This window comes from Drosophila ananassae, chromosome 3R (genome assembly GCF_017639315.1).
Source record: "Drosophila ananassae strain 14024-0371.13 chromosome 3R, ASM1763931v2, whole genome shotgun sequence".
NCBI lineage: Eukaryota > Metazoa > Arthropoda > Insecta > Diptera > Drosophilidae > Drosophila > Drosophila ananassae.
In genome coordinates, this window is record NC_057930.1 from 19,216,323 (window position 1) to 19,243,961 (window position 27,639).

The window sequence follows — 27,639 nt, forward strand, 5'->3', positions numbered from 1 at the left end:
TCAGTTTCGATTTGAAGCCTACGCTCTGAAGCATTAAATAGATCCTACATTTAAATTTTGATATGAATTCGCCTATGGTCGCTCAAGCAAATGATATTTGCATTCGATACAAAAATATGCTATGTGATATGCCTAAAATAATGTCAACGCTGTATATATATGCAACATATTCGCTCTCCCTCCTTCCGATCTAGGTCTATAACAAACAGTTTTAACATATCTTTACATAATATCTTTAATCCGATCTATAAAGGGCACACTGAGGCATATTGCAGCTTGGATAAATGTACGCGATTCGAAGCCATATCGTTAATATTACATACATGATATTATTGATTCGTAAAAATATAAAACATTCATTATCTATCCATTAGTTTACCTACTTACTTAACTCGGATGCTTCGATTAGGTTATTCGTTTAAACTTACGGTTTCTGTAAAATGCTAAATTCCCTGAAAATGAGTTTTCATCATCATTATTAATATAGTTAGTACCTCCAACTTGATCTTCATTTTTTACACTTAATTAGGATTACTTTTAATAAATAATTTTTGCTCTGCCTAAGCAATTGCAATTCACTATTAATCATTCGTTTTTACACTAACAAACAGCAACACTTCGCTTACTTAATGTCTAAATACATTGGCTTACAAACTAGGCACACTTATTACACATATATCTGGGCATATATGCAAAATAGTTGGTGTATAATTTTCGACTCCTACAGTTTCACAGACGGGCAGTACTCGTGACAAAAAATCGAACGACTGTAAACTGTGTAAATGGGCGATGTGTGTTACTTTGTGTTTTGATTTGTGTGACTTTCCGTTTATAAAAAATGTTTAAAAAGACTATGAAACCTACGATAACGCAATACGTACTAAATACGTACAAAACTCTAGATTACTTAAGCGTTTGGGTTAGACCTATGTTATTGTGGCTGCTGCAGTTGCTCCGGCCGGCGCACACTCATCCGACTGGGTATAGAGTCTGTGTCGCCGTCATCGTCCACGTACTCCTCCTTGGGACGGGTCCACTTGATCAGCGTCTCTGGTGATCGGTACAGGAAGAGTAATTTGGCAAACAGGTCCTCCTCCAGAGCAAACTCCAGGGCTTCGCGTACAAGATAGATATCCAGGCAGAGTTGCAGCACTCGATCCACATACGGCAGATCCTCGAACATGATCTTTCGGTTTTGTCCGCCAATAAAGGACTTCATGAAGCGCGAGGCCAATAACACAAAGGTGGTGTACAGTCCAATGATGCTGCAGAAACACAAATTTTACATTAAATTTGGATAAAGTAAAAATATATTTAAAAACTAACCCGCCGGCTGTGAGAAAACTGAATGTCGATGGGAACTTTTTGTCGTTGAATGTGTACATCACGATGCCAGAAGTGCAATTGCTGTAAGCAAACTTGGACAAGGTATCGGTGTAGAAGGCATCCTCGCAATAGTCCCGGATCTCCCACCACAGCCCATTGGTCTCGTTGTCGCGGTGCATTTTGATGACCAGCGGGCGGTAGTCATGGTTCTTTTTGTTCAGCACACTGACCACTGCCGCGTCGCCCGAGTTTAGAACCTTGATGAACTTGGGAATCATTCCCGGTATCACCACGATGTCCTCGGCAGGTGGCAATATTTTTGGGATGGTTGCATTTGTTGCATTAGTTCCATTTACAGTATTATCAACTATTGGAGTTTGATCCAGTTCGTGGGTCTCGCTCAGCATTCTAATGAGTGCGGCACGCCCCTCAAAGGATTCATCCAGTGAAATGGCATGCTCATCACCCACATTCTCCTTTAACCCCTTGGCTGGGGCTTTGCGAGTGAGGGAGTACGAGAAGCGAGCCTTCAGGGTGTGATCTGCAATAAAAAAACAGGTTATTTAAAAACCCAAACAAATATCCCCACAGATCTTACTGTTTTTCAAATCATTTAGCAGCCTTTGCCTGTCTGGCGGAGCTATGTTCCAAAGGGACGGCGAATTACCAGCCAGCTGCACTGCCGCCACATCCGCTGGATCGTATCCTGTAATAAAGGTCACCGCCTGTTTGTCCGAAATATAGGCATTTGTCATTTCAGAGTACATCGTTTTGTTGATCTCAAAGATGCTGTCATAATTATTGGTGGTATAGATGGGGTCATACGGGCCGATCCGAATCGACAATGACACATGGAAGGGGACATTGGAGGTGCCCACGGCATTGCCCAGGGCAAAGAGGCACAGTGGTCCCCAGATGCAAATCACAATCAGCAGAACAACCGTGCCGCCCATCAGCAGCTTCGACAGCGATGCCTTTTTCTGAGCACGCATTGCCGGGAAATCGGTCTCCGATTGTCTGGTGCAACGGATGAGATATATATTCGAGAAGATGTCCTCCATTTTCAGCCAATCAAAGATGGTCATTGTGCTGTCTATGCACACCCAATCCAGAATAGTGCGGAGCTCGTAGAGGAACGGAATCTGCATGTAGACCTTGAAGGCAATCATGTTGACCATCGAGAAGCCCTTCGTGAAGAAGTTGCCCAGAATGCGCTTGGGATAGCCGGACTTGATTTGGTACGAGCTTAGGAGCATGTAGAAGCACTTGATCACATAGAAGATAATTGGTGGAGCCAATGAGTTGAAGGTTCTTTCCGTAACAGCGGGCACCACAAAGAACATCCAGATATGTATTCCAATCACCGAAAAGAAGTGGAAGATGATTTTGTTGACCAGGGCTTTCCGCAAATAGAGGGCTCGATCAATGACAATCAGCAGGAACTGGACCAGCAACATGATCAGGAACGGTATGGGCACCTTGTTCTCGGCCAAATACGTTTGGACGCCTTCGTCGCTTTCCGTTTGTTGTGTCTGGAAAGAAAATTCCCCATTAATTTGTGGGTAGACAAGATTTTAAGTAGATTCCTTACTCCAAAAGCGGTAAAACCGAAGAGCAGTACGAAGAAGTTAACAAAATCGCAAAGGAACATCAGGGCATACACATCCGTGGCTAGACGAGACTTGTGGACCAAACTAAAGAAGAACTTGTGCAACGAAGAAGTGTACTTCGTACGTCTGTAATATATCGTTTGGTAAAATAATTTTATAAAATAAGTTAAGAAAACTCACTCTAACGGATTGATTCCCGTCTTGCTGTACTCCGGCGAACCTGGCAGAGAAGCCTGGCTAACTTGGAGGCTCATCTTCTGGGCCGCATCTTCATTCAACTGGCGGGAGTCGGGTTGCGAGAGATTATCGCTATCCTCGCGATCATCACTAAAAAAACAAATACTTAGCAATGAGTCTCTAAAAATGCTTCTTCCGCTTACATGCTGGCGGTGGGTTTGGTAAACTGGTGATCTGTATCCTTGTAGCCAGACTTCCAAAGGCCCTGCGACTTCAGGAGGTAACGATGCAGGAAAAGTACCAGTAGCAGTATCAAGTCGTAGATCGCATAATGCGCCTTCTCCTCCACCCCGAAGATCTTGGCCGTGGATAGGGGTTTGTTGGGCAGCTGTTGGTAGTTGGCCCAGATAAGCTTGAACTGGAAGATGCACTTGATCAGCACGATGGCCTGGGTGTAGGCGATCAGGGTGACCCAGAAGGTCTTCGTGGGCCGCGGCAGGGACAATGTGCCCCATAAGAACACCATAAGAGGCAGTGGCAGCGAGATGAGACTGGCATTCACGACCTGAAAATTAAAGAGATCGTAAGAAAAGCTAGGATCTTGATGTCCAAGACACTCTTACCTGATTAATGAAAACCACAATGTAACAGATAAGATCCGTGTTGGCCAACAGAGCGTACCACGAGGAGATTAGCACCTCCACGATGATGTGATGATCCCGCTGGGCAAAGTTCTCCTCCTCCAGATTAAACTCACCCGCGCTGAAAGTTCACCGAGAAAACTAGTTAGTACATGGATCTCTTCCAGATGGTTCCTGGAATCTATCAACTTGACATGCGGGTGCTGTTGTGTTCTTTTAAGGAATGTGTGCGCTGCATGCTCCACAGACTACATGCCAGTGCATCGGTGTGGAGAACTCGGTGGAGAACACAAAATAAATTCAAATAAAACTAGATTTAAACTAGGATTAATCGAAGCCAAACACCGGTACATACTAGCAAAGAACGCATAGCGATAGGTTTAAATCATAGCAGCGAATACAACTTTGTGGAGAGGCAGAGTTACGGATACAGATACAGATACAGAATACAAAATACAGAAACAGATGCAGTTTAAGTTACCAAAGAAAACAGAGGGAAGATACAGAGTCATGATAGATGTTAGAATAAAGAGTCTGAACCATGACGATGAAGATGAGATTGAGCTTGAAAGATATATAGACAGAATCTCGGATGGATGGATTTATAGAAAGGAAGAGTACTTATTTTATCTTAGGAAAGGGCAGATACTATCATTATTAATTTCTTTATCAAATTCCCTTCTTTAAATCCAACCATCTGAAAAGTTAGAGAGCGTTACGAACACAAACCGAACGACACCAACACATTAATGGGTACATCAAGGACTAAAGGATAGTGTGGGGAGGGGGCGATTGGCATAGTTAGGGGGCGGGGCCAGTACCTGTCCACCTGCTCGTAGGACCAGTGCTTGCTCAATGATCCCGAGCCGCCGCCACCGGCACTGTGATGATTATAGTAATAGTGGGCACCCCGATCGACCGAGGGCGCTTTAACACGGATCTCGGGCAGACCACTGTCCGATTTTCGACTGAACATCGTGCTATATATACGATTCAGATGGCGATTATTGCATGGATCGCAGCGCATGGATGGCGTGGTGGATGGCGGTAGGAATGGAATGGAGTGAAATGGAAAGTAGGTGTCAAAATGCAGTACATATAGTATATAGAGAGAAAATTGCTCAAGTATTATCAGATTGTTGTAGAGTCTTTTAGAGAGTCTGAGTCTCATGTGGTTAGTCGCAGATATACATATGTATATCTGATCGGGGTTTAGTCTTAAATTGTAGATTGTAGAATGGTTCGATTTACTTACCCCTTTGCTGGCGGCGATGATGTGATCGATTGTTTTCTAACAAAACAAAAATATTTTCGGATGATCGGATAATGCACGCAGAAAAATGTAAATGTAAGAAAAAGAAATTAGTAAGGATTTGTTTTTTGTTCATATCAGATATTTGATTTTTGTTCTTTTGGCATGTACATAAAATTTTTCAATTTGTATTTGGACCAATAAAAAGATTTCGGACTTTGAGAAAATAAGTGTGTGGAAAGTGAGAAAGTTTGAATATGAAATAAGGACATATTTTGAAATCGAACTAGATGCGAATGCATTTTTTTTAACAACTAGCCAATGGATGGGAATATTTCAATTAAAATAGAAAGAAATGAAAGTGTGCAGTGAAGGTTTGTTGTTGTCGTGATCCAAGACAATTACACTTAAAAAAAATGATGGTCTTTGGTGGATTTGTTACCTAGAGGTGGCTGCATCAACGGTATCTACAGGCAATTCGATGATTTCGTCAGCAGCGCGATTATGCTGATGGTGTTGCTGTGGTGTACTGGTTGTTGTTGGTGGTTGCAGTGGTTCGGGTGGTGATAGCGGTGTGGTTGTCGTGTTCGTGTTCAGTGGAGTGCTGGTGTTTGTGTGCTCTGGAGCATTGGCATTCGGCGGGGCAACAACCACCCGCCGTGGTGTGGATGAGGAGGCGGGCTGGCCGCTGTCATCGCTTCAACAATATCAACATCAACATCAACATCGAGATCGCGATCAAGATTGGTGGCACAAATGAGGTTGAGGTGAGTTGGGTGAGACATTGTTGCAGGTGTTTTGTAGTAGAATGTTGTGGAAGCAGGAACAGGTACACGAAACACAAAATTAAAACGGATATGCAAATAAAGTAAAAACGAAAAGAATATAAATAATACGAAATCAATAATGGATCAAGAACCGAACACAACTCTTAAAAAGTCAACGCTTCGTAACGCGACCAGAACACGCTATTCTAAGGACACACGGGTGGGTTTCCAGTTCCCAAAAATCAAAACTTTATTTAAAACTTAACGCAAGCGGCGCACACTGGACCTTGGCTCGGTTCCAGAAACGCTCTCTAACAATACCTTTCGAGGTTGGACTTCAGGAAGTGGAACATGGCGGCGGCACTCGACAGGCCCAAGCGATTCAAGGAGCTGGATTCCTGTAAGAAAATATAGAATCATTAGCATATTCTATATAATATTATAGCTAGATCTTATTTTACCTTAAGGGTCTTCTTCTCTCCCGCCAGGATGCGATTCACGAAGCGGTAATTGCGCGAGAAGCGGTTCAGTCTTATGGTCAGCGTCACCAGGAAGCCCTCCAGGAGCCGGATGATGGGATTGGTGTCAAAGTCCTCGTCCGAGTCCTTGGCCGTCACTTCACCGCTGTCGATTTCCATCTTGGACTTGCTATCGGAGGTCTCCTTCGAAGTGGCTTCGCGACCCAGTCCCGATGTGGACTGGGTAGTGGTGATAATGGGTGGTGGAATCACTGGCAGATCAGCCACATCTCGTGTGGGAGCCGGACTGGCGCTGCTGGCTGCATCGCGCTCTTTGGAAATACCCTTGCTGGTAGAGGGGAAATCCGCTGTTGGGGCATCCTTGGATTTCTATTTTGAAACAAAACAAGAAAAGAAGAAGGCCAGTTAGGTCCTGATCTCTACAAGGTGCTCCAACATTAATACAATATAACGAAATAACAAGCTTTAAATATGCATTGATTGATTATAATTGGATACAATTGATTATAATTGGGTATTTCTGTACAGTTTGAGGTGAGTGCGCCCATCTGCTGGTCGGCAGGACTCGTGAGCAAACAAAAGTGAGTGCCAATCAAAACGGGTATACAATTCTGGAGGGGACTCCAGGTCAATCCAGTTCAGACTCACAACCTCGAGCAGCGTCTGGCTGCGACGCCCAAAGTCGAGTGGCTCGGAGAGCGTCGAGGTGCGTATGCCGAGGTCACACTCGATGGTATCATCGTCCTCCTCATCGTCGGTGGTTAGTCCCAGCTCGTGGCTAACCTTCGCCTTCTCGTCCTCCAATTTCAGGGCAATACGTGACCCCGGCTCGGAGGCATACGATCGTTCTCGCATGTAGAAATGCCGACGATACTCGGCATCGTTCAGGTCCTTCCAAACCTTTTAGTTCATAGGTGGGGGCAATTTTGGAAGGAATTTGTTTGTTTTTTGGAGGAATTTACAAGAATTTAAATGGGATAAAGGGTACCATGCCGTATGTCTCGATCAATTATGTCTCAGAATGGCGAAAAATCAGACTTGCAACTCACATCGTAAAGGGTCTTGCGGCGCTGCATCTTCATTTCGCTCTCGGTGATGTTCTCCTCCTCTAGGAAGTCGATCTCGTCGTGGATTAGATCCAATTCGAACTTGTCATCCATCTCCTCGAACATGTAGTAGTCACCAGCTCGTGTAGCTTTAAGGGTTTAACACCAAACACATTATCAGATATTGTTTTAAACGTAGACTATGTTACAATATTCAACAACATTTAGATGATTATAAATATTAGGTACTATGTTTTGGGTTTGAAGTTTTCTTTTCGCATTCATTTACAGGGTAGCAGCACACAGAACTTGGTCATGCACAATAATTGTATATACATTGGAATGGGGGCCAGTTTATATAGCAGGGCTTTTTTCATAACAAATATAACGAACAAATAAGGCACAACAAACAAAAACTTTACCATGTGGATGTAATTTAATTTCCTTCCTTCTGCGTACTGTGGGTGCAGGAAGTGGATAACCATGTTCTAAAATAAATCAAAAATCCAAATCAAAATAAATGAAAATTTTAAGTAAATTAAGAACAAATATATAGGTTTGGTTTAAAGAAAATCAAGAAATAAATCTAGCAACGGCTAGCCGATGATTAAAAACTTGAATATATTTCTGAACCCATCCCAGGGCATTCAGTATGCGTATTATTAGTGGTAGCGAAAGTAAAGTAAGAGTTTCGAACAGATTCCATATCATTTTGAGAAAAGAATAAATAATTTTAGATTAGCATTTAGAGAATCTGACAATTGTCTTTCAAATTGGTCATGCAGATCGTCAAAAGCATAATGAACCGCCTTTGAGATCTTCAAAAAATCACATTTAGAATTTAGGAGAGGCTTTTATTTTACACTTGTAGAGGCGCTCAGGACTCTGTTCGCGCATCCTTCATTCACCAAATAGAAGAAGTAATTTAGAGCAAAGTCGATACAAAATCTGTTGTGTTATTTACAAGGTCAAACCCAGAAAGGCAGTTTCTTGGGGTCACATAACACACGACCCCAACCGGTTTTATTTAATTGCATGGCACATCGAAAAAGAGGTTTTCTGTACAGAGTTTCTTCGGAGATTAGCAAAAACATGATTTATATTTATTTTATGGAGCAAAGATTCATCCAATACATGGTCCATGCAGCAGTGCCGGCTCATAGAAGGCACACATCAGCGACTCCATATAGTAGACCGTACCCACGGGTCCCCAGCTGTGCGGTCGCTGGGCGGATCGCAGAGCAGCCTCGTCCCTGGCTCCGGATAAGTTGCTCGAGAGCCGCTTCCTGAAGGTCTGGGTCTGGGCAGCCTCGTCCAGCGAGTAGCTGGCATTCCCCATGCTCTGGTGGCGGCGATGCAGCGCCTTGTTCCGCATGGTCACCACCTCCTCCCGACTGTCCGCCGACTGTTTTTCATTGGAGGATTGGGAAAGAGTCTGATGAGTGTTTCAGTCTTTGGATTTGTGTGATATTGCCGACATTACCATTTGCTTCTTCAGGGGCGATCGCTTGATGGATACGGTTTCGTTCCAGGACACCGCTGCATTGGTCGACGACTGGCGGCGATGTTCCCGTCGCAGGTTCGGAGTCAGAGTGGAGGACAGGACAGAACTGGCTGCACTTGAGGCCATTGCAGTGGCGTAGGCGGCCAGCGGAGGAGCCAGAGTCTGTATGTTGGCCGGAGTACTGACCTCCGACGGAGCCAGACCTAGGGAGATCCGCTTTGGCTCCAGAAATCCCTCGGTCAGGAGGGTCGACAACGCCTCTGTGCTCGGAGTAGTGGGCTTGGAATCTGCCGCTGTGACAGCCACTGGCAGATGCTTGGCGGGCAAGGCCACCGTAGTGTCCTCTTCACTAACCGACTGTACGTCCACATAGTCCCCGATCTCCTCGCACTCCATCACGTTGATTTCCGGCTCGACTACTACCGCCGCATCGGCACTGTCCACACTATCCACACTGCCACTGCGAGTGCTCGAAAGGATTGATGCTCTGGCAGGTGAGGAATTGCTCGGAGAGCTGGAGGTGCTCTGTTCGTCGGGGGTCAGATAGCCGGAGCCCTGGCACGAGGTGAAACTGCTGGTGTGGGCTAAGGGAGCCACCTCTCGGGCGGACACCTCGGGCGTTGGATGCCCTTCGGAGTTTAAAAATTGAATATTGATTCACTCGCGATACAATTTCCAACGACAAAAAAATTCAAAAATGTGGAAATTGCAAAAAAACGCGACGCGATATTCGAATGCAAAAAGTTCGCGGTGGAGAGAAAAAAGAAGTTGTGAGCTAACTTACCATCGAAGTGGGTCTGCTTGTCCAGCGGACGGAGCATCTTCTGCTGAGTCGCCCGAATGCGCTCCATTTTCCTCTTGATCTTGTGGAGCACCTGCTTTTCGTGGTCGTGGCGATGGGTGATCTGCTTCTGCCGCAGGCTCTCAATAATGTCAGCTCCTCTGTGGGATGTCAATGAGTATCATCTTAGTTAATTAACCGATGGACCTACCTCGAAGCCAAGATATTGTTGGCCTTTGTGTCCGTTATGATGTGACAGAAGTAGTGCGACTTGAAGATGCGCAGCTGGAAGATGATGAAGGCAAAGCAAATGGTGTCCCAGAGGAGCACGACTTGGTGCGTGATCTTGGGGCACTCGCCCGGCGGATAAGGCTCATCCGTGACCTCGGAGACGACGGCGGGAACGTTGCTTGTGCAGGTGATGCCCAGCATGTGGACCAGCCAGCAGCAGTGCGTCGTCAGCGGCGTCATGAACAGGCAGCCGGCCATTTGGAAGCTCGTCTTGATCAGAATGTTTGTCACATTGAAGGCCAGCAGCCACTTCCAGCGACTAATGATGGTGTGGATGGGCCGCAGATAGAAATCAGATCCCTGCCACAGGAAGACAAACGCTCCGATCAGATAGCCCAGGGCCAGTAGATCCGCAATGTTTGTGCCTGCCAGGAACACCACCGCTAGGGTGAACCAGTAGAAGCCGCACAGCACTCCGTTCTTGAGTATATCCGAGTAGTTGCGGATATAGGAGCAGAAGTCGTGGGTGGGATTGTCGAAGGGCACACGTCCAAGCTGGGCAATGTCCGCGATGACACTGCGGTTGCTGCCTCCGGGGTAATCATCATTACTGGCGTAGCGCGCCTCTATGCAGAAGATGCTCTTCTGGCGGTTCAGGATAACCAACACCATGAAATCAAATATCAGCTTGGGCACATGGTTGAAGTGCAGGGCTCCTGGAAGCATGGTCCAGCGCTGTATGCTCTCGCCAAAGGCGTCCTTGTCCCAAGGATAAACTGAAAGAGAAATCATAGAAAATCAAAGACAATTCCTGAAAGAAGTCTTGTCCATCTTACCCATACAAAAGCTCGGTGGCAGACCCACCAGCACAATGTACTGCGTCAATATGGAGATGGCAAAGAAGGCCTGGAACACGCCCCAGATCTTGGCGCACTGAGAGCGCCGGAGCAGCAGGAGCACCACCAGCCATAGGGCATACACAACAGCCACAATGTCCTGACGATAGGTGATGGTGGAGACCAGGGCGATCAGCGAAATCTCGATGCCAAATTTGTAGAAGCCAAAATTGAAGAGATACTTGACCAGACCCACCAAATCCTTCTCGGCATCGGCCCGAACGATGTTGGGGAAGAGGAGTTTGGTAGGCGGGGCGTTCAGGGCACCGATCTTGACTCGCATTTGCAGCTGCCGCAAGGTGATTACGGCGTGCAAGGTCACAATCACCATGTAGATGATGTAGGTTCGGAGTAAGCTCATCAGGCCACCCTCCAGCTTGTCCGCCTTGGTCAGACCCACCCACTCGGCGTTGTTGGCGGTGCGGTTATCCGACTGTGGGGGAATACAACAAAGGTTCAAACTGATTCAATTTCTAGAAAACGGTGTCACTCACGCAAACCACATTGTACTGGGAGTGACTGAGGTACTCGATCTGGTAGATCATCTTCGACAATACTATGATGGTGACAATGAACGAGATGAGGCGACTGATCACCACCTGGATGGCCTTGCGCGACGTGGCGCCCAGCACGCAGAAGCCCACGAAGACGATGTGCAGGACACACACCTCGCTGACACTGCAGACAAAGGCGGCTATGTAGACGGCCTTCATGATGTGCAGCTCCAGGAAGCGCCAAAAGACATCCTTGAAGTTCTTGAATATGTACTCGGACTTGTTCTTGATCTTGCGGAACGAAATGCGCACCAAATCCCGCACCGAGGTCTCGAAATCTGTGGTGGCACCAGGAGGCGCTGCCTCGGCTGAAGGTCCTTGCGAGCGTCGCAACGAATTGGCACTGCCCCGCCGCCTTGAGGGAGCTGGCTCCAAGGCCGTCGTCTCCGTGGGCCTCTGTGTGGCTGAGCCGCCAGCTGTCGGCTGCTGTTGCAGCGAGGCGATGAAGCGCTTGTGGAAGTAGTGCACCTGGATGACGGTCAGGATCACGATTATTGTAGGCGAGACCAGGTGTAGGAACAGGTCCTTGGTCTGATATCGCTTGAGACCAATATCGGTTTGTCTGAAAGAGGCATGGAAGGTATTATTCTCAGGATCTATAATACTGTAGAAGTAAAAACTTACAGCGTCTTGGACACATTAAGGTAGTCGTACCAATACGTATCAAACTTATCGAACTGATATGTGTAGATCAATATTAGGATGGACATGGCGTAGAAGATCAGGAACAGCCAGAAGCCGTACATGATCTTCACCCAGGCCTTGGACGATGATTGAAAGACCAGCAAGAAGAATAGGAACAGGGCCATGTAGCAGATGCGGAAGCCGGTCATATTCTCGCCGGTGATCGCGCACAAAAAGATCACGAGCACCAGCAGCCAAATCCAGAGCCGGACCAACAGGTTCTTGATCACATCGCCGGCCTTCTTTAGGAACTTTGAGGTCTTCTTGCCGTCGTTTATGAGGTAACTGGATCCGGCCGATCCCACGGTGATCTGCAGGGGTGCAATTATGTCCGCCAGTGTACTATCCCGCCGACGATCGCGTTTCTCCTTGAAGAACTGACGCGACGTCACCCAGAACATCAGAACGAAGGCAGTTTTCACGATGAGGGGCACACACGGACGCATCTGGTTCTCCTTGGGCCGCTCGAATCCAATCTGCTGCAGGTTAATGCCCGCCGTCTGCAGAGAGATGATTAAATTAACTTCAATTTACAGCGCCTGATGATCTGCACTTACGGAAACCTTCGTGGGCAGCTCGCTGTTCTCCAGATCCATGCCGTAAATGTACTGGGCCACCAGCAGCACTTCGGCATAGAGCACGATGAAGGGACTGGACCGCATCATGGCCTTGCGTTGGTTGGGGATCATCCAGAGGACGTTGGCCCAGAGAAGCAGCACAAAGGTCAGCCAACTGTGGTAGACAATGGACCAGGCCTGGATTGGGAAAGAGATGAGTGAAATTGTGATGTGAGAAACCCCATGTAGAACTTACCATCATCAGAATGTTGGTGAATATGTAGCTGTTCTGGTAGATGAAGCCACCCACGCTGACAAATCCGTACGATATCTGATCCAGAATGGAGGTGGTGGTGTTCTCCTGCTCGGATCGTTGCTCCATAGAGTCCAGCTGGATGTCATTGCCCCGCTGCGTGGAACTGGCGGGCACTGATGATCCACCGTCCAGAGGCTGAGGGGTTCGGGACTTCCGAGTGCTCTGGCGTACCAACTGAAGGAGTTGAGGGATTTCATTAATTATCATTATCATAAATCATTGAAAACAGACACAGAATGGAAAGATTGTTTCTCTAATTTAGATATTTACATACAAGAAGGTCTAGAGTTCTAGGGCATCTACGGGTGTTTTAGGTTTTAAACGTTGACGGGTTACTATCCGGGTGAGAGTTGCTAACTAGTTGGGATCGCTTATTGCGGTGCTTTATGGCCCAGTACACGAAACACATTCACACTTACGCGGTTGGTTAGTAGCTATGTTTGGATTACAATTGGTTAGGATGTCGTATGACTGGTAGGAGACTACTAGCGGGATTAGTACTCTAGGTCGCAATGGATGTTAGACAAGAACACACGTTTACATCGACAAATGACAGAGATTGGTAACAAAAAGATAGATAGATAGATAGAGGCGTTCAGACAGCTAGAGCTCTATACTAATGTTAGGTTTTTGGCATAAATGGTATCTGGAGGATCGGGATCGGGGGCGCAAAGTGGAGTTAGTTTACGTACAGGCGTCGTCTCAGTCGGTTCATTCAACGTAGCACGCTGATCACGGCGCAAAGAAACCTAAAGCGGAAGTAATAAAAGAGAGAGCATAAACAAAAATCAAAAGAAAACCAAACAAAGGTAGGCTAAGGAGTCGGGAAAGCGCAAATCAGGATTATAGAATTTCGGCAGAGACATCGGCTAAGACGGGCAGAGCTTCGGGGTTAAGAGTTAAAGCACAGACAAACACTTAGTTAGGTTTTAGTTGATGTCACTAATTGCGTTTAGTGATTAGGACCATTGGTTGCCTCCCAAAGCTAAGGTTATCTATTAACTTTTGATCCTAGTTCCTAGATCTTTCTCGCAAGATATCCAACTATAATCTCGGATCTTTTAAGAGCCTGAGTATGTGCCTGATATTCTGTCACAATTAATAAATATTATAATAATTCCCTATATACAATAAGTATGTATAATAAACTGCATAAGTCTCTAAAAACAAGCCCCAAAAATTACATTGGCAAATCAAAACACTTCCATGCTGCAGGATCAGGTAAGTTTTAAGGATTAAAGCCTTTTCCATTTAGTGTCCCCTTCCAAGCTCCTATCTCTGATTGGTTTAGCTTTTCGCTCTTAAACAAAAGCTGGCTTTGCGGGATTTCGGACATTGTCCAGCTCCTAAATCCTAATCCTCTTATAACATTCACACACCACACCCGACTGGCTGACAGAACCTAATCTTCTCCGCCCGCTCGCTTACACTCAAGCGCTGATTTCGAATGGTGGTCGCGGAGGTGGCTGTGGTTGTGGTGGTGGTGGTGGTGGTAGTGCCACCTCCCCCGGTGAAGGAGCCGTCCCGACGGCTGCGGGTCGTCTGCGAGGTTAGCAGCGATAGCTGGCGGTTGACTTTGTTGCCGGTGTTGTTGCCGGTGATGCTGCTGCTGTTGCAATCTAGCTGCTGGCCAAATGCGGTGGCGGGCTTCGCTTCCAGCTGCCCATGCGGTGGATCAGTGGTTCAGTGGGTCGGGTGTTCAAGTGTTCAAGTGTTCGAGTGTGGTGTTAGTGACGAGTTGTTGTTAAGTTTAAAAAGTGTTTAGTGTTTAGTGGTTTGTTTTGTCGGCGTGCGGCAATGTCGTGTTAAGAGTTGAAAATTGAAATTTAGTAATTTTTTCCGAATTCGAGAGGCAGCAGAAGAAGAGCAGAAATATAGAGCGAATAAGATAAGTCATGAGACTAGTCTGATATTATTTTTAAAGACTGAAAACTATAGTTATTTATCAAGAAATTTAAGTTCCCCCAAGAGCTACAAATAAATCCCAATCTTTATTTTTTAAAACCATTAACTTTCAGTCTTGTTAACTTTGTAGCTGTGACTTGGAAAATAAAGTTCCAATAAGTTTTTTAATCAATATTTTAAAGAGAATAAAGATTTTGTAAGAGGACTCACCCGTGGCTTAATGAGATGCTTGGTGGTTAGGGCCAGGGCGAAGTAGGCAAAGAACAGAGCAAAGGGATTGAGGTAGGAGTCCAGATACAAGGTGTTGTTGTAGAACATAACTCGTATATCCGATGCACAGTAGGACTCAATGAGCGGCTCCAGTCCAATCAACCTGTTCAGAAGTGAGGGTAATCAATGATACGGAGTGGAGAGGATGCTTCGCCTCATTGAACTTACCGAGCCGTCAGTTTGGTGTGATTGAGGTGGACCTGCATCCAGGGTGTCTGATAGGACACTATGGAGAGGGAGTGCAGCACCAGGACGACCATCACGAAGCGCAGCAGCAACGCAAAGCCCCTGTTGTATCAAAAGGTGTGAGAAGAAAAAATGAATGAAAAAGTCAGATAGTCCGAAATTGATTGCGCTGATGGGGCACGCACCGTTGCAAGGTTTGGCAGGTTGCCCAGTAAGTGCCGGCCAGCAGGAAAATGAGAAAATAGAACCCGCCAGGGACCGAAGGACGCAGCACCGCGGCAAAGAAGAGCGTGGCCAGGCAGAACAGGGGGGCTGTCGATGGAGAGAAAATTGAAAAAGGATTTCATTAATGGATTTTCATTGAAGAGCTGGCTAATCCTAAAGGTAATCCTTAATCATAACATCATGAAGACCTAGTCCCAGGAGCTCTTTACTCACAGATCTTAATCAGTCCCTCGAAGTGGATGTGCTGGCTGATCATGGAGACGCGCTTCCTGAGCTGTTGCTGCTGCTGTTGCAGTGGCGTGGTGGCAGTTGCCTGCTGAACATCTCCGCCGCCATTGGCATCTGTGGTGGGCGCCTGACTCGCCTGAGCGTTCTCCGCCTGCCCCTCGGTGACCTCGCCGTTCTCCAGTTGCTCGGAGCTGACGGTCTGGGAGGCCACTCGCTTCACCGAGAGATAGGAACCAAGGGACGTGGCGAAAACCAGGACCTCCGGAGCCAGCCACTCGATAATGGCCAAGGGCCTAATGAAAATAAATAAAATTTATTAGAAATTTTAAAACTATAAACCTTTCGGGTAAACCTACCTCAGATTTATGAAGCTGACGAAGCCAATGTGCCTCAGCAGGCGTTCGCTGAAGGAACAGTTGTAGAGTGGCGGCAGGGTTACACTGACCGCCACTATCTGGAGGGTTATGTGGCCCAGCAGAACCAGGGTGCTCAGTGCCAGCAGGATGAGGAAGAAGGCGGTGACGGATCCCTTAAAGTTGCGGCGAGTGGCGAGCGGCACAAATGGTGACATGAAGAACATCAGCATGTACACGAAAGATATGCCCACAGGTCGCATCAGGGCAGCTGTATTTGAAGGAGAAATAAAATAAGAAGTTAAAAATTATCCTTTAAGGTAAACCCTGAATAAACTGCAACAAAAGTTTATTTTTAGTTTGAAAAGTTAGTTGTTATTTGTTCGATTGATGGGAATTCGACAATAAAGAGAACGTGGCTTGTTAGAAGCCTTCTTCACTCACCCAGGACGAGCACCGCCGGCACGACGACGCGCTGCAGCACCAGGCACGCATAGCTGAAAGCCATCTTGAGGGGGATTCTCCAGTCTCCAGTCTCCGTTACCGACTCCCGCTCAGTCTCGGTCTGGGCCTCAGTCTCCGGAGCTCACGTTGCTTCCCCGGACTCAGACTCCCGCCCGAACGCAGTAGCATTCATAAAAGCCTCAGCTTCGAGTGCAATTTGTTGCCACAAGCAGCGCAGAGCAGCTGTAAGAATAGAGAAATAAATTGCAATTAGATTTCTTGTCGTTTGGGCTCCTGTTGCTCCGCCAGGCAGCCGCTTAAAGGCTTTCGCTCTGACGGCGCCTAATTAAGCGGACTATCTAGCTAGAAGAGTATAAAGGACCCCCATCCCCCGCTAATTTACGGATACAAACATTGACAAACTTTTAATTAAGACCGGTGAGGCGGATAAAAAAAAAGCCAGAAAGTGAAATAAAATCAAGCGGAGGCCAAAAAGTGGGCGCGTAAGTCGGTGGTCGCACGCTATCCTGCCTTGGGTTGGGTTAGTTTCAATTTTCCTTTTCCGCTTTTCACATTTTCCCGAGCCGGAGCAGGAGCGAGGAGTGGCGGCGCCCTTTAAGGCGCCCAGCGATTACAGGACTCGGACCCAGACCCGGGAAAAGGGGCAGGACCCCCAAGCAGGTCGCAGACACTCTCGGCTTGTGTGTAATTGACATTCAATGGGCTATAATGTGGCGTTTATTTGAATTCAGTTTAAACTAATGGTGCAGAAGCCATTGCGACAAAGAAATAAATCCCTGTTAACGCCAAAGATGAGGTATTCTACACAGACACGCCTGAAGACCCTGAATATTAAAGCTTCTTAATAAGCTCTTAAGTGATTCATACTTCACGGTTCACTCTCACTTGTGAAATTCTATTTTGCATCGTATTAGCACATACTCTTTGTATTTTATACCCGGTAGTCGTATCTTAAAAGGGTATATTATATTCTTGAGTATGTAACTGGGGAAGGGAATCATCTTAGACATCATAAAGTATATAGATTCTTGGTCAGTAGTCTGTATAAAATAAGTATAGAGGAATGAAATGCAGAGACTATAATAACCGGTTCCTTGTCTTTTGCTTTTCTACTGTCTTGCTTCAAAGCACCCAAAAGTATGCAAGAAAATGTTGTTTTAAGAATCTATCTTTAAGGCTTTGGAGTTATATGGATGAGTACCGGGTATCAAATAGTCCACATACTTAACTTTATCGCTCCATACTTGTTTTCAATGAAGTTCCTCCTCTTCAGTATTCGTTTACAGACTCATTCAAATGAAAATCTAATAACCAAATGCTGACCTGATGCCACAAATACCATTCAGAGGCACAAGTAATGCCAAAAACATGGCTAATTTTTGCACAAAGCAGACAACGAGCCATGACGTAATGTGGCATGTGCAAATTTTTTAATTCTTCATCTTTTTTTTTGGCTCGGTTAACCAGAAACAACAATGAAACACAGCGCACAAATAGCAGCCGGAGAATTCGCCAGAGAATGTACTATGCGGAGAAGAGCAAGCGAAATGACGCCGCCAACGCCTCCAAAGCAAATATATCCGACATAATGTGGGCTAATAAGAGAGGCGAAAACATGGCCGAGAGGGACAGTTAAGAGGGGAAGGGCCCATAGCCCGTAGCCGGCATGACGGGCCGACAAACCTCAAGTGGGGCCACACCTAAGCCCCATACACCTCACCCCACCCCACCCCCGCCGCTGGGCAAACAAACAGATTCTGCTAGACAGAAAAAATGTATACATCCGACCACCACAATGGCGATAAAAAATATGAATAGTGGTAGGCATGAAAACAGTAAAAAGTACTCTACTTTAGCCAAATAAATGCCGGCTGATGGCCATACTTGTCTCTGTCTATGTCTATCTCTAAGTCTGAACAGATGTCTAATGGCACAATAATGCTGATGGCAATGCGTCTATCTGTATGGGAGTTTAATGTTAAATCACAGACAAAAACGATTGTATCCCAAAGTTGGGAAAATGTTTGTCTATAAAAGAAGGAAGTAGGTTTAGACTAGGAGGAGAGGGTAGATTTTTAAAGATTTATAGACTTATAGGGTATCTTTAAAGAATTATAGATACTTTTATAAAAACTATAGTCTATAGGAGTTAAATAACTATGAGTTAAAAGACTATAATATCCCTTTATTCCTTTTTCTGTCACTGTACTACCCCAGCCCCTAGAACCTCCAAAATGGGAATACAACGAAAATCAAAGCCATTTCCCAGCCACGTCGCATCGTTCCATCAAAACCAAATGAGACACGTGTTGCTTCTATGCTTCTCCACGGGCTCCAGAGTTTTGGGGAACATCTCCCCTAGCCATGAATACGAAATTCCGGAATGGGGCAAGTCCGCGTGCCATTCGCCACTAATTCATTTGCCGCTGCTGCTGCTTTTTGGCATTATAATATGATTCCAACATTATTATATTTGAATGTGAGAATATACATTAGGGAGTTTGGCTATGGGTTCTATCAAGAAGACAGCAGCTGTTGCCAGTTGGCCTGTTGCTGTTCCAATTTCATTTCGATTTCTATTTCAATTTCGATTTGATCGAAATGTTTATTGTTCTTTCGGTTCAGAAACAAAGCATACGTGGCATTTGCATTTTGCATGTGCGTTCAATGGGTTAACTTGGCACACTTGCTCGTCTTTTGAAACGGACACTTCAATGTCGCCATGATGCTCCCAAGGCGGCCCTCGTTGTCATGGTTAATGCATATGAAATGCATGTTGTCCGACACTTGCAAACAAACATTACTTTTGATTAGGTCTATGGGGCGTATACTTAATATTATTAGCTTGTATTTTTGAGGGTTTCTAATAACTATCTATCAGGGGTATAACTATAACATTTTTTAAATGTAAATTGTTACATTTATATTCTAAATAACTAAAATAAGTAACTTTATCTTTATTCGCTTACTGGAATAACCAAATCTAGCTGAGGTCTATGCGGCGTATACTTGATATTAAATGGAATTAGCTGCTACTTTGGAGGGTTCCTCATAACTATCCATCAGTGGTGTATCTATAACATTTTTTAGATTATAATTATCACACTTTTGATTCTGAACAACCAAAATAACTAGCTATTTCCTAAGCTGCTTACAGGAATAACTAATTCTAGCTGCCTGGGATGAACTAAATTGCAAGTCTGATAGCGCTGCGACCTTCTTGTTGGCTTCCCTCCCTTGGCATTCATTAGTGCAGCTTCATTGCCAAGTCTACCAGCCACTTGAACTTTGTCTGGGCGTTGGCATCCCCAGTCGCTGGCAATAATGATTGCAATTTTATTTTCTTGGAGTGCAAGCAGGAAAAGCGTTGACAAAGTCACCTAATCCCAGACCAGTTAGTGGTTTTTTTTACTACTCTGAGAGTAGTATTCTTGTCTAGCGCCCCTCCCTGGCCGCGTGTCTTGGGGTCATTAATTCCACATTAATTACGAATGTCCAGCGTCCTCTATTTTTAGTTGTTTCTCTTTTTTTAGGGTCGTAATCTGAGATTTGTTGGGGTGGACCTGGAGTAGCTGCAATTGCTACTAAAAAACCCATGACACTTGGCAGTAGATGACGTCACTTTTCTTTACTGATGACAGTCAATGTCAATAGTGGGACAATTATTAACCCCTTGTTGCCAGGCTAACTGAAACCGCGAATCGGAACATAATTACTTAAAAACACGCAATACTCGTTCAAAATAAGAGGGAGTAGGGGAAGTAATGGAACAAGAATTTCATTTGACATTCCTCGTGTGCGTTTTTGACAAGAAAGCTTGGCCATTAAAAGCGCCAAAGGCGAAAAGCGAAAAATTTCACATGCAATTCTCCCTCGGAATTAAGTTGCCAAGAAAACTGTGACACGACCAAGAAGTCTGAACTAAAAATTGTTTGAGGTTTTATTTTAAAATTTTATTATCATTTTGGTTGTTTTTATAGAATTTTTTCTGGTTAAACGGAAGAAGATTATGACTCAGAGTCTAAAATATGTAGATAAGGTCCGTATTCTTTAGGAAATAAATGTCAGAAGATTGTTAAATTAATTTTATTAGAAAATAATTGAAACTCTGCCCGCATTAATCAGAAAGGTTTAATTAAATAACACAATTAAGGGAGAACCTGCAATTAATCCAAATGATATTAATTTCATATGAAGAGGGAGCGGATTCCCCGACATCTGAACAAGATTTGGGTCACTTGCAGTTGCCCTCTCTGGCCACCGGCACTTGGTAATCTTTTATGCAGACCGACGGGGCAGGCAAGGGCAATTCTTACAACAGCGTGTACGTAAATTTCACAAGGGAAATTAATTTCAAAGTGGTTGCGACCCCTTCTCCCGGCTACCGGCTGCCCATGGAGTGCAGGGGAGACGGCGATGGAAAGAGCGAGCTAATGGCCCCACAAGCTGTGGCCAACGCCTTCGTTTCACTCAAAGTGACAGGGGGGGGCGGCGGCAATGGGGCGGGAAAACCAAAATGCATATTCGTCTCTGGTCTTGGCCTACATTTGTCTTTGTGACCGAGCCCCCTGACCGAAAAGCTCACGCTGAGAAGAACCATGGAAATTTTATAATTTTTTAATTGTTTTACTCAAAAAGGATTATCTCAAAGGGTTAGTCCTGTAAAGTTTAGAGTATAAAGGAAAAACTAAGCCACTCTTCTTGAAATTCATAATATTTTTGCAGGTTTTACACAATTTGTTGAAACAATAGTTCGTTAATAATACTTCCAATCAGTCATATTATTTTTAATGCTTAACTACGTATTAAAATATATCTTAAATATATTTTCCTAGACTAGAAACTATACTAACAACCCCTAAACTTTTAAATTTTTAACATTTTTAAAGAGAAAAAGAATAAAAACATACAGAACAGAAAGCAGCTCATTTTATTTGTTACAAACTACAAAGAAATTAGGAACAGCAATTGTTATTGCCCATCCATTTAAGCCCGGGCTCTAACACGGCCCATATAATTTAAGCAAGCGTTAAGCGATTTTGGCCCATGGTAGTGAGTGCACCACCAGCTGTGCACACGAGCATCGACAACAAAGTGGCAGAAGCCAGGTGGGATGGGGGCATGGAAGTGATGGTCAGTGGGCTGTAGTGGGCGGTGGGTGGTGGGCGGTGGGTAGTTGGTGATGCGGCCTGTGGATTCTCCACCGAGAACAAATATCATAAAATGTGCAGCGCGCGCTTGGTCTGTTTGGACTGTTTGGCCTGTCAGAGCATATTACACATCCGCCATGTGTGCCGAGTATCTAAAACGTATCTGGCAGGGGGAGTGTGAGAGGAAAGAGCGAAAGGAAGACAGCTCCTGCTATGCTCCTCCTATGCTGTCCATTAACAAACAATTTTGCTGATGCATTCGGCCCAAAGAACCGAAACAGTTAGTTAAGCAATATTGTTAGCCTTTTATTCCTTTTTTCTATGACTTTTTTTTATATTTTTTTCTGTTTTAATTTATTTGAAAGGCACGTAGTGTGGATGGACGCTCCTTTTGACAGTCATACACACATGTGGTATATACTTTTGTGCAATTACTCCGCCCAGAAAACTGTGGCGGCCAGCAAACGCGACATTAATAGTGACAAATGTAGCGAAATGGCAAAGGACTGGCCCGGTCACGAATTCATCCTTCAGCGGGGCCATTTTCACTTTCCATTTCATTTGCTTCGTCCATAAAAAGGGCTCTTTTTATAGGGTTTATGACATTTGCCTTTCCTTGGACCGCTTCACTTGCTAATTTCATTACCATCTCCCAGTCAGCCCCTGGAATGTCATATTTCTTCCATTCATCATCATAGTATATTAGTATAGAGTACTGAGACAGCACGCAACAGTTTTTTGTTGATTTCTTGGGGAATTGGGAAAGGGGATGTGCACGGGAGTGTGTCCTGGCAGGAGGTCCTTAGGATTACGACCTGACATTAACATGCCTGCAAATAGTTGACGCAACATGGCTTGATGGATGGCGTTGAGTCAACAGGTTGAGTCAGCCATACTTTTATATTTTATTAAATATATGATTTTTGAAACTAATATTTAGGACCTAAACCTGATGCCCCAGAAAAATAGCTCTAGATTCGATAAATTCCTAAGCACCATCGAAGCACAACCACTGGCAGCCAAACGCGTAATTGCACACTTTGTAATAAAGTATTTAATATCGAGCAGGGAATAATAGTTTCGAAGAAAGCCAAAGGTTTCTGGCACTGGCTCTGGCTCTGGCTTGTTCTCACGCCCCTGAGAATCGGTGAAAAAATAGCAAACATTTACGCATGAGAAGTCAAGCAGGCAACCATTCGTGCTACTTATTGTTAGAAATAGTCGGCTATATATCCATATATATATATTATACTCGTATCTAAATGCGATGAGCCATCAGAGTAGAATATATATTATTTATTTTTTGTTTTGATTTGAACCTCTCCCGCACCGCACCCACCAAACACTATAGCCGATAAGCCGGCCAAGTGTAAATATAATTTCTTCTCTGATAGAAATAAAACTGTCGGCGATAAAACTAAAATTTAATTAAACCATTTAGAAGCGGTGACAGCGGAATTCTAGACGAAATTCATATATAAATAAAATGCTTTGGTATTTGTTGGTATTTGTGCGATAAAATACGCACTGAAATAAAATGAAAACAAGTTCTATAAAATATCAAAGCCAGACTCAGACTCAGACTCAGTTGGAGTTGTGTTTTATGGATCCCACAGATACGAGAGTCTACGGGTATGTGTTGCTCTATACAAGGGGTTCTATATACAGATACTTTTCCGTATGCGATGACGCAACAACGCACAAATTGTTGAGGAATTCGTTTGTTTTATACTGTGTTTTCTGTATTTTTTTCTAGTTCGCCTCTGGCGGCTGAAATATTTTAGTTCAAAAAAGGCCACGACAAGGCAAAGGCCAAGAAGCAGGTAGAACCGAAACAATACCATCTGCTGCCTACCGGCTATCTACCGAATGCAACCTCTTACCTGTCCAGGGCCCCAGGGGCTACCAGGTGCTAAGCCTTTAAGATGACTTGTGTGTGGGTTTTGTGGTAAAAATTAAGTCTATTAGAGTTACCTTAGTCAACCACTCTCTGGCCCAAAAACTAACCAGCGAATGGGAATTCATTTCCCCCATATGGCATTTCAATATATGGATTCTATGAGCATTTTTCGGGGCAAGTTCTGGCCAAAAAAAATCAAAAATCAAATATGTTAACAGGACCAGAGAGAAATTGGGGAGTGGCATGCAGCAGGGGCAGGAATAAAGGAAGACAAAAAAAAATTGCAGTGGCATCGTCGAGCGACAAACAAAACAAGCTGAAAAATAACTGCAGCTGTTGCAGTTTTACAAATGCGGTTGGCATGGGCCCTCTCCCAACCATCTCTCCCCAAGACCCACTCCCATTCAAACCCATTCAAAAAAAAACTACCTATCCTATCTGTGTATATATATCTATATAAACTATATAGTATAGCGGGGGCAAATGTGGCTGTTCTGTGCCGCTTGGCTGGCTGGCTCTCGGCTCTCCACAATAAAAGTGAAATTTTCTCGTGCCAAAATTTTGTTGACGGCGCTTGGCTAGGTGGGTGGGTGGTTAGTTAGTTGATGGTGGGTAGTGGGCGGTAAACGACTTTTAGGCACTGACAGTGAAACAGTTTTTCGAGGAGAACTTTTCCGAGGTTGCACAAGGCATGACAGCATAAACTAATTGCAACAAACATTTCCGTTCCTTGGCCAGCCAAGAAGTAATCACAAAAGATGCTCTGATAAACGAAATGAGAACTAATGAGGAAGCTTTTCCAATTAATCAAGTGCCTTTCTTCATTTGTTTATAAGTCAGTTTTACTGCATTTTGTACAAAAACTACAGAAAAATTACCCAAAAATTACCAAAAACCAACTCAAAGGCGAATAGCCGCAAATCCAAACAATGTTTCGAGTTCAGATTTAATGCAACAATCAGGAATACTTTGATCAGATCGACAATCAATTATAATAAAAATGATTCAAGACGGAAAATCGATGGAATATATAGTAGAGGAGGGTTTAAAAATACTCATGAAGTCATCAAGTGATTTTATTTCTTATTGTTTCATTAAAAAACAAACACTCATGAGTGTGCTGTGTAGGTTCCCAAGCCATGATAATGCCGGGAATCTAATATATATAGTGCCTAGCAGACCGGGGGCGACGGTAGTCGGATTCCACCAAAATAAAATGCGTCATTTATTGATTCGCAAATATTGCGAAAGCAACAAGCGATACAAAAAGCCTTTGGAAAGTGACAAATTGGATGAAATGCAGGGCAAGTAAATGGCAAATTACCAGGTTAAGGGGCTCTATTCAGAAACCTTCAATAACCTGCCTGGGAAGTTTTGAGAGTCTCTCTTTCAAATAAAACTATTTCTACAGACTGTCACTAACTGTCCCTGTGTTTTTCTTTGCCAAACACCCTACCCCCTCTGTCACCTGACTGCCTTCTTAATGCCAAAAGTGTAAATAATAAACAAGAGCCTCAAACCCCAAACAACAAACAGCTAACACCCGACCGTGGACTCCTGCCATGTGTGACTGAAAGTGCGAGTGCAGCGCAAAGAAAAGCTGATAAGACCGGGCCTCTTGTTTGCATATACACCCCACATCCCCACCTACAACTGCAGTTAAGTTAATAGAAATTATATTTCAATTATTCAAAAGTCTGGAAAAAAGCGAAGCACAAAGTCTATTATTTTTCTCTAAATTATATGAAAATTTAAGGAATTAAAAGAAAAGCAAAATACTTTATATTTTACGTTAGAAATAATTGAAACTTAAATTTAAAGGAAAGTATAAGCTTAATTCTAGTTTATTGGAAGTATCTATCGTACGATATATATCGGATGCATAATGGAAGATATACATTAAATATCGACAAATATCGGAAACAGCTGGAGGATCTTTATGGGAATTTATATATCGGAAGAAATTCCTTTTTTTTATTATTATTTATATTATAAATTTTGAAAAAAGATGCCCAACTTCTTCCGTAAAAAATACCAAAGTTATGAGATTTCCGATCGTTATATGGGAGATATAGGTTCTATTCAGGATGTTGTTCTTATCCAGAAAATATGGATATACCTTATAGGGTCGGATAATCTCATACACTGCGTTGAAAAATTATGAAAAAACTATAGAATACCCTCTGCTATAGTATAACAAAATAGCTTTATTAAAAATATGTTATTTTACATAAAAAAATCTTTTAATTTTTATTTAAAATTATAGAAAACTTAAACATAACTAGTTTCCTCTCAGAAATAAGAATAAGTATCGTATTGTAAAAACATAAAGCTACAATAAAACTTAAATCATAGTTTTTTGACCGGAACTGCAGTTGCTCCTCCGTTGCCGCCACTACTTGCTACTTGACCGTGGCTAATCTTGGAGAGCTTCTGGGTCAGAGTTCTGTCGCTGTTATCGCAGCAATTTGAAGTGAATCGTCCATCAGTGAAGGGGATACTACTTCGCTTATCGCCGCACTTGTAAACCCACAATTGAAAGTTATTTACACTGATTTTCCCATCCGAAGCCGCATCTTGTGCTAATTCACAAAACTAATTGACACAGTTAACCGAGAACGTGCTCGATGTGATCTAAAAAAAAAACCTGCAGTTCGTTAATGAAATTAAAAATAGATCAACAGCTGAAAATACACGCTATTAGAGGGTGCAGTAGAGGGAAACAGAACGTTGCAGCGGCGATTACAAGTAGCCAGAATGTTGAACTATAGAGGCCAGGCCGCCAACACAAAATAGAACAAATGGGGGGGACTATCGAAGGAGTGGAATTAGAACATGGGTAATCCGAAAGACAAATCAAATGTTGTTTGTTTGCATTCGACTGTCTGTTTTTTTTTCTTGTTAGCTCTTCACACTTGCCGCTTGTAAAGCGTGGATTTTCTACTCCAAGATATACCCGGTTAGGCTCCCCATTCTCAGCTCCAGTTGCTAGGCAGAGGTGCTGGTCGGATGGCGAGCAAAACAAAAGAAATTTGTAAGTTTTATAATATCCACATACCACATTTGCATAAGCTCTGGCGGTGGCCACAACAAAAACAGAGCCAACCAAATGATTTCTGGCCGAATGTCAACAACAACACTCCCTCCACTCACTGCCACTCACTCACACACGAACGCACTTGGAGCTCTTTCGCACTTTCGCTGCGAAATTCGTTTCTTTTTTTTTTTTTGTATCCAATTATTTTGGAGCTCAATCTTCAATTTCGAGAACTGCCACCTTTTGCACCTTTGTTTACCCCGGGGGTGTAGTATTTATATTTTTATTCGGTTAGCACGGCTTAGCACGGCTGGCGCAACTGTTGTTGTCTTGGCTCTGCTTCGATTTTTACAGGCTGACACCGCGGCATCCGACACGCGTGTATCCGAACCTTTGAATTTCAAAAAGTAAAAAACGAATGGTCCGCGTCGTCGAATAATAACAACAACGCAGCCACTTCGAACCAGCTGTTGTCGAGTTCGAAAATAGGGTTGTTGATAACACACACAAATATCGATATATCGATAAGTCGATTCAAAGTATCGAAATACTATATTTATAACGTGTTTAGTATTTTTTTAAATAAACAAAAGTAAACTATTAACTCTACTTATAATATTTTATGTTTGTCTTATATTTTTCAAAACCATTTTTTATTTCATTTAATTTCAGTTGAAGAATAACATTTACACAAACTGTCCCCATCAAAATGTGACAAATGCATGGGGAGCACAATATGGCCCACTGCGAGGGCTATATCTTGGCCAATACTAATCCGATTCTTGATCGGAATACCTTTAACGATTTGTAGATCAATTCTCCATCGATCTGCATCAAAATCTACAAAATAATTTTTTTTTAGATTTTTTCTCAAATTTTCTGGGCCATCCCCTTCAAAATGTTGAAAATGCATGGGGAGCACAATATGGCCCACTGCGAGGGCTATATCTTGGCCAATACTAATCCGATTCTTGATCGGAATACCTTTAACGATTTGTAGATCAATTCTCCATCGATCTGCATCAAAATCTACAAAATAATTTTTTTTTAGATTTTTTCTCAAATTTTCTGGGCCATCCCCTTCAAAATGTGGAAAATG

At 43.8% G+C, this 27,639-nt stretch overlaps 1 protein-coding gene across 13 annotated transcripts; it reads right to left on the minus strand.

The window, feature by feature from the left end:
- Positions 1 to 219: 219 nt before the first annotated feature.
- On the minus strand, positions 220 to 27,031 carry LOC6498313 (piezo-type mechanosensitive ion channel component). 13 transcript variants are annotated; one of them, XM_032451587.2, is made up of 30 exons: positions 26,562 to 27,031; positions 16,433 to 16,675; positions 15,992 to 16,259; positions 15,621 to 15,928; positions 15,368 to 15,494; positions 15,165 to 15,284; positions 14,937 to 15,099; positions 12,762 to 12,995; positions 12,506 to 12,703; positions 11,889 to 12,448; positions 11,205 to 11,826; positions 10,651 to 11,143; positions 9,795 to 10,590; positions 9,587 to 9,744; positions 8,782 to 9,431; positions 8,433 to 8,703; positions 7,302 to 7,447; positions 6,901 to 7,152; positions 6,235 to 6,621; positions 6,095 to 6,171; positions 5,449 to 5,703; positions 5,010 to 5,045; positions 4,576 to 4,734; positions 3,737 to 3,875; positions 3,317 to 3,678; positions 3,117 to 3,263; positions 2,918 to 3,062; positions 1,925 to 2,858; positions 1,327 to 1,867; positions 220 to 1,265 (listed from the first exon to the last, which is right to left on the minus strand). In XM_032451587.2, the coding sequence occupies exons 2-30, from the start codon at positions 16,494 to 16,496 to the stop codon at positions 932 to 934; spliced, it is 8,946 nt and encodes a 2,981-aa protein (XP_032307478.1). In that variant the 5' UTR covers positions 16,497 to 16,675; positions 26,562 to 27,031; the 3' UTR covers positions 220 to 931. The 13 variants fall into 13 exon arrangements, with proteins under 13 accessions (XP_032307478.1, XP_014762065.1, XP_014762069.1 ...); XM_014906579.3 differs by lacking the exons at positions 6,901 to 7,152; positions 8,433 to 8,703; positions 8,782 to 9,431 and adding exons at positions 7,721 to 7,786; positions 13,514 to 13,570; positions 14,250 to 14,480; XM_014906583.3 differs by lacking the exons at positions 6,901 to 7,152; positions 8,433 to 8,703; positions 8,782 to 9,431 and adding exons at positions 7,721 to 7,786; positions 13,514 to 13,570.
- Between the last annotated feature and the right edge of the window lie 608 nt (positions 27,032 to 27,639).

Excerpts from the sequence above, each read along its gene's own strand:
- LOC6498313 (XM_032451587.2), bottom strand. The coding sequence starts at position 16,496 with ATGGCTTTCAGCTATGCGTGCCTGGTGCTGCAGCGCGTCGTCGTGCCG. Across the intron at positions 15,495-15,620 it reads CGAGGGACTGATTAAGATCT|CCCCCCTGTTCTGCCTGGCC; the intron begins GTGAGTAAAGAG and ends CTCCATCGACAG. Across the intron at positions 5,704-6,094 it reads CTGAAGTCCAACCTCGAAAG|CGATGACAGCGGCCAGCCCG; the intron begins GTATTGTTAGAG and ends ATATTGTTGAAG.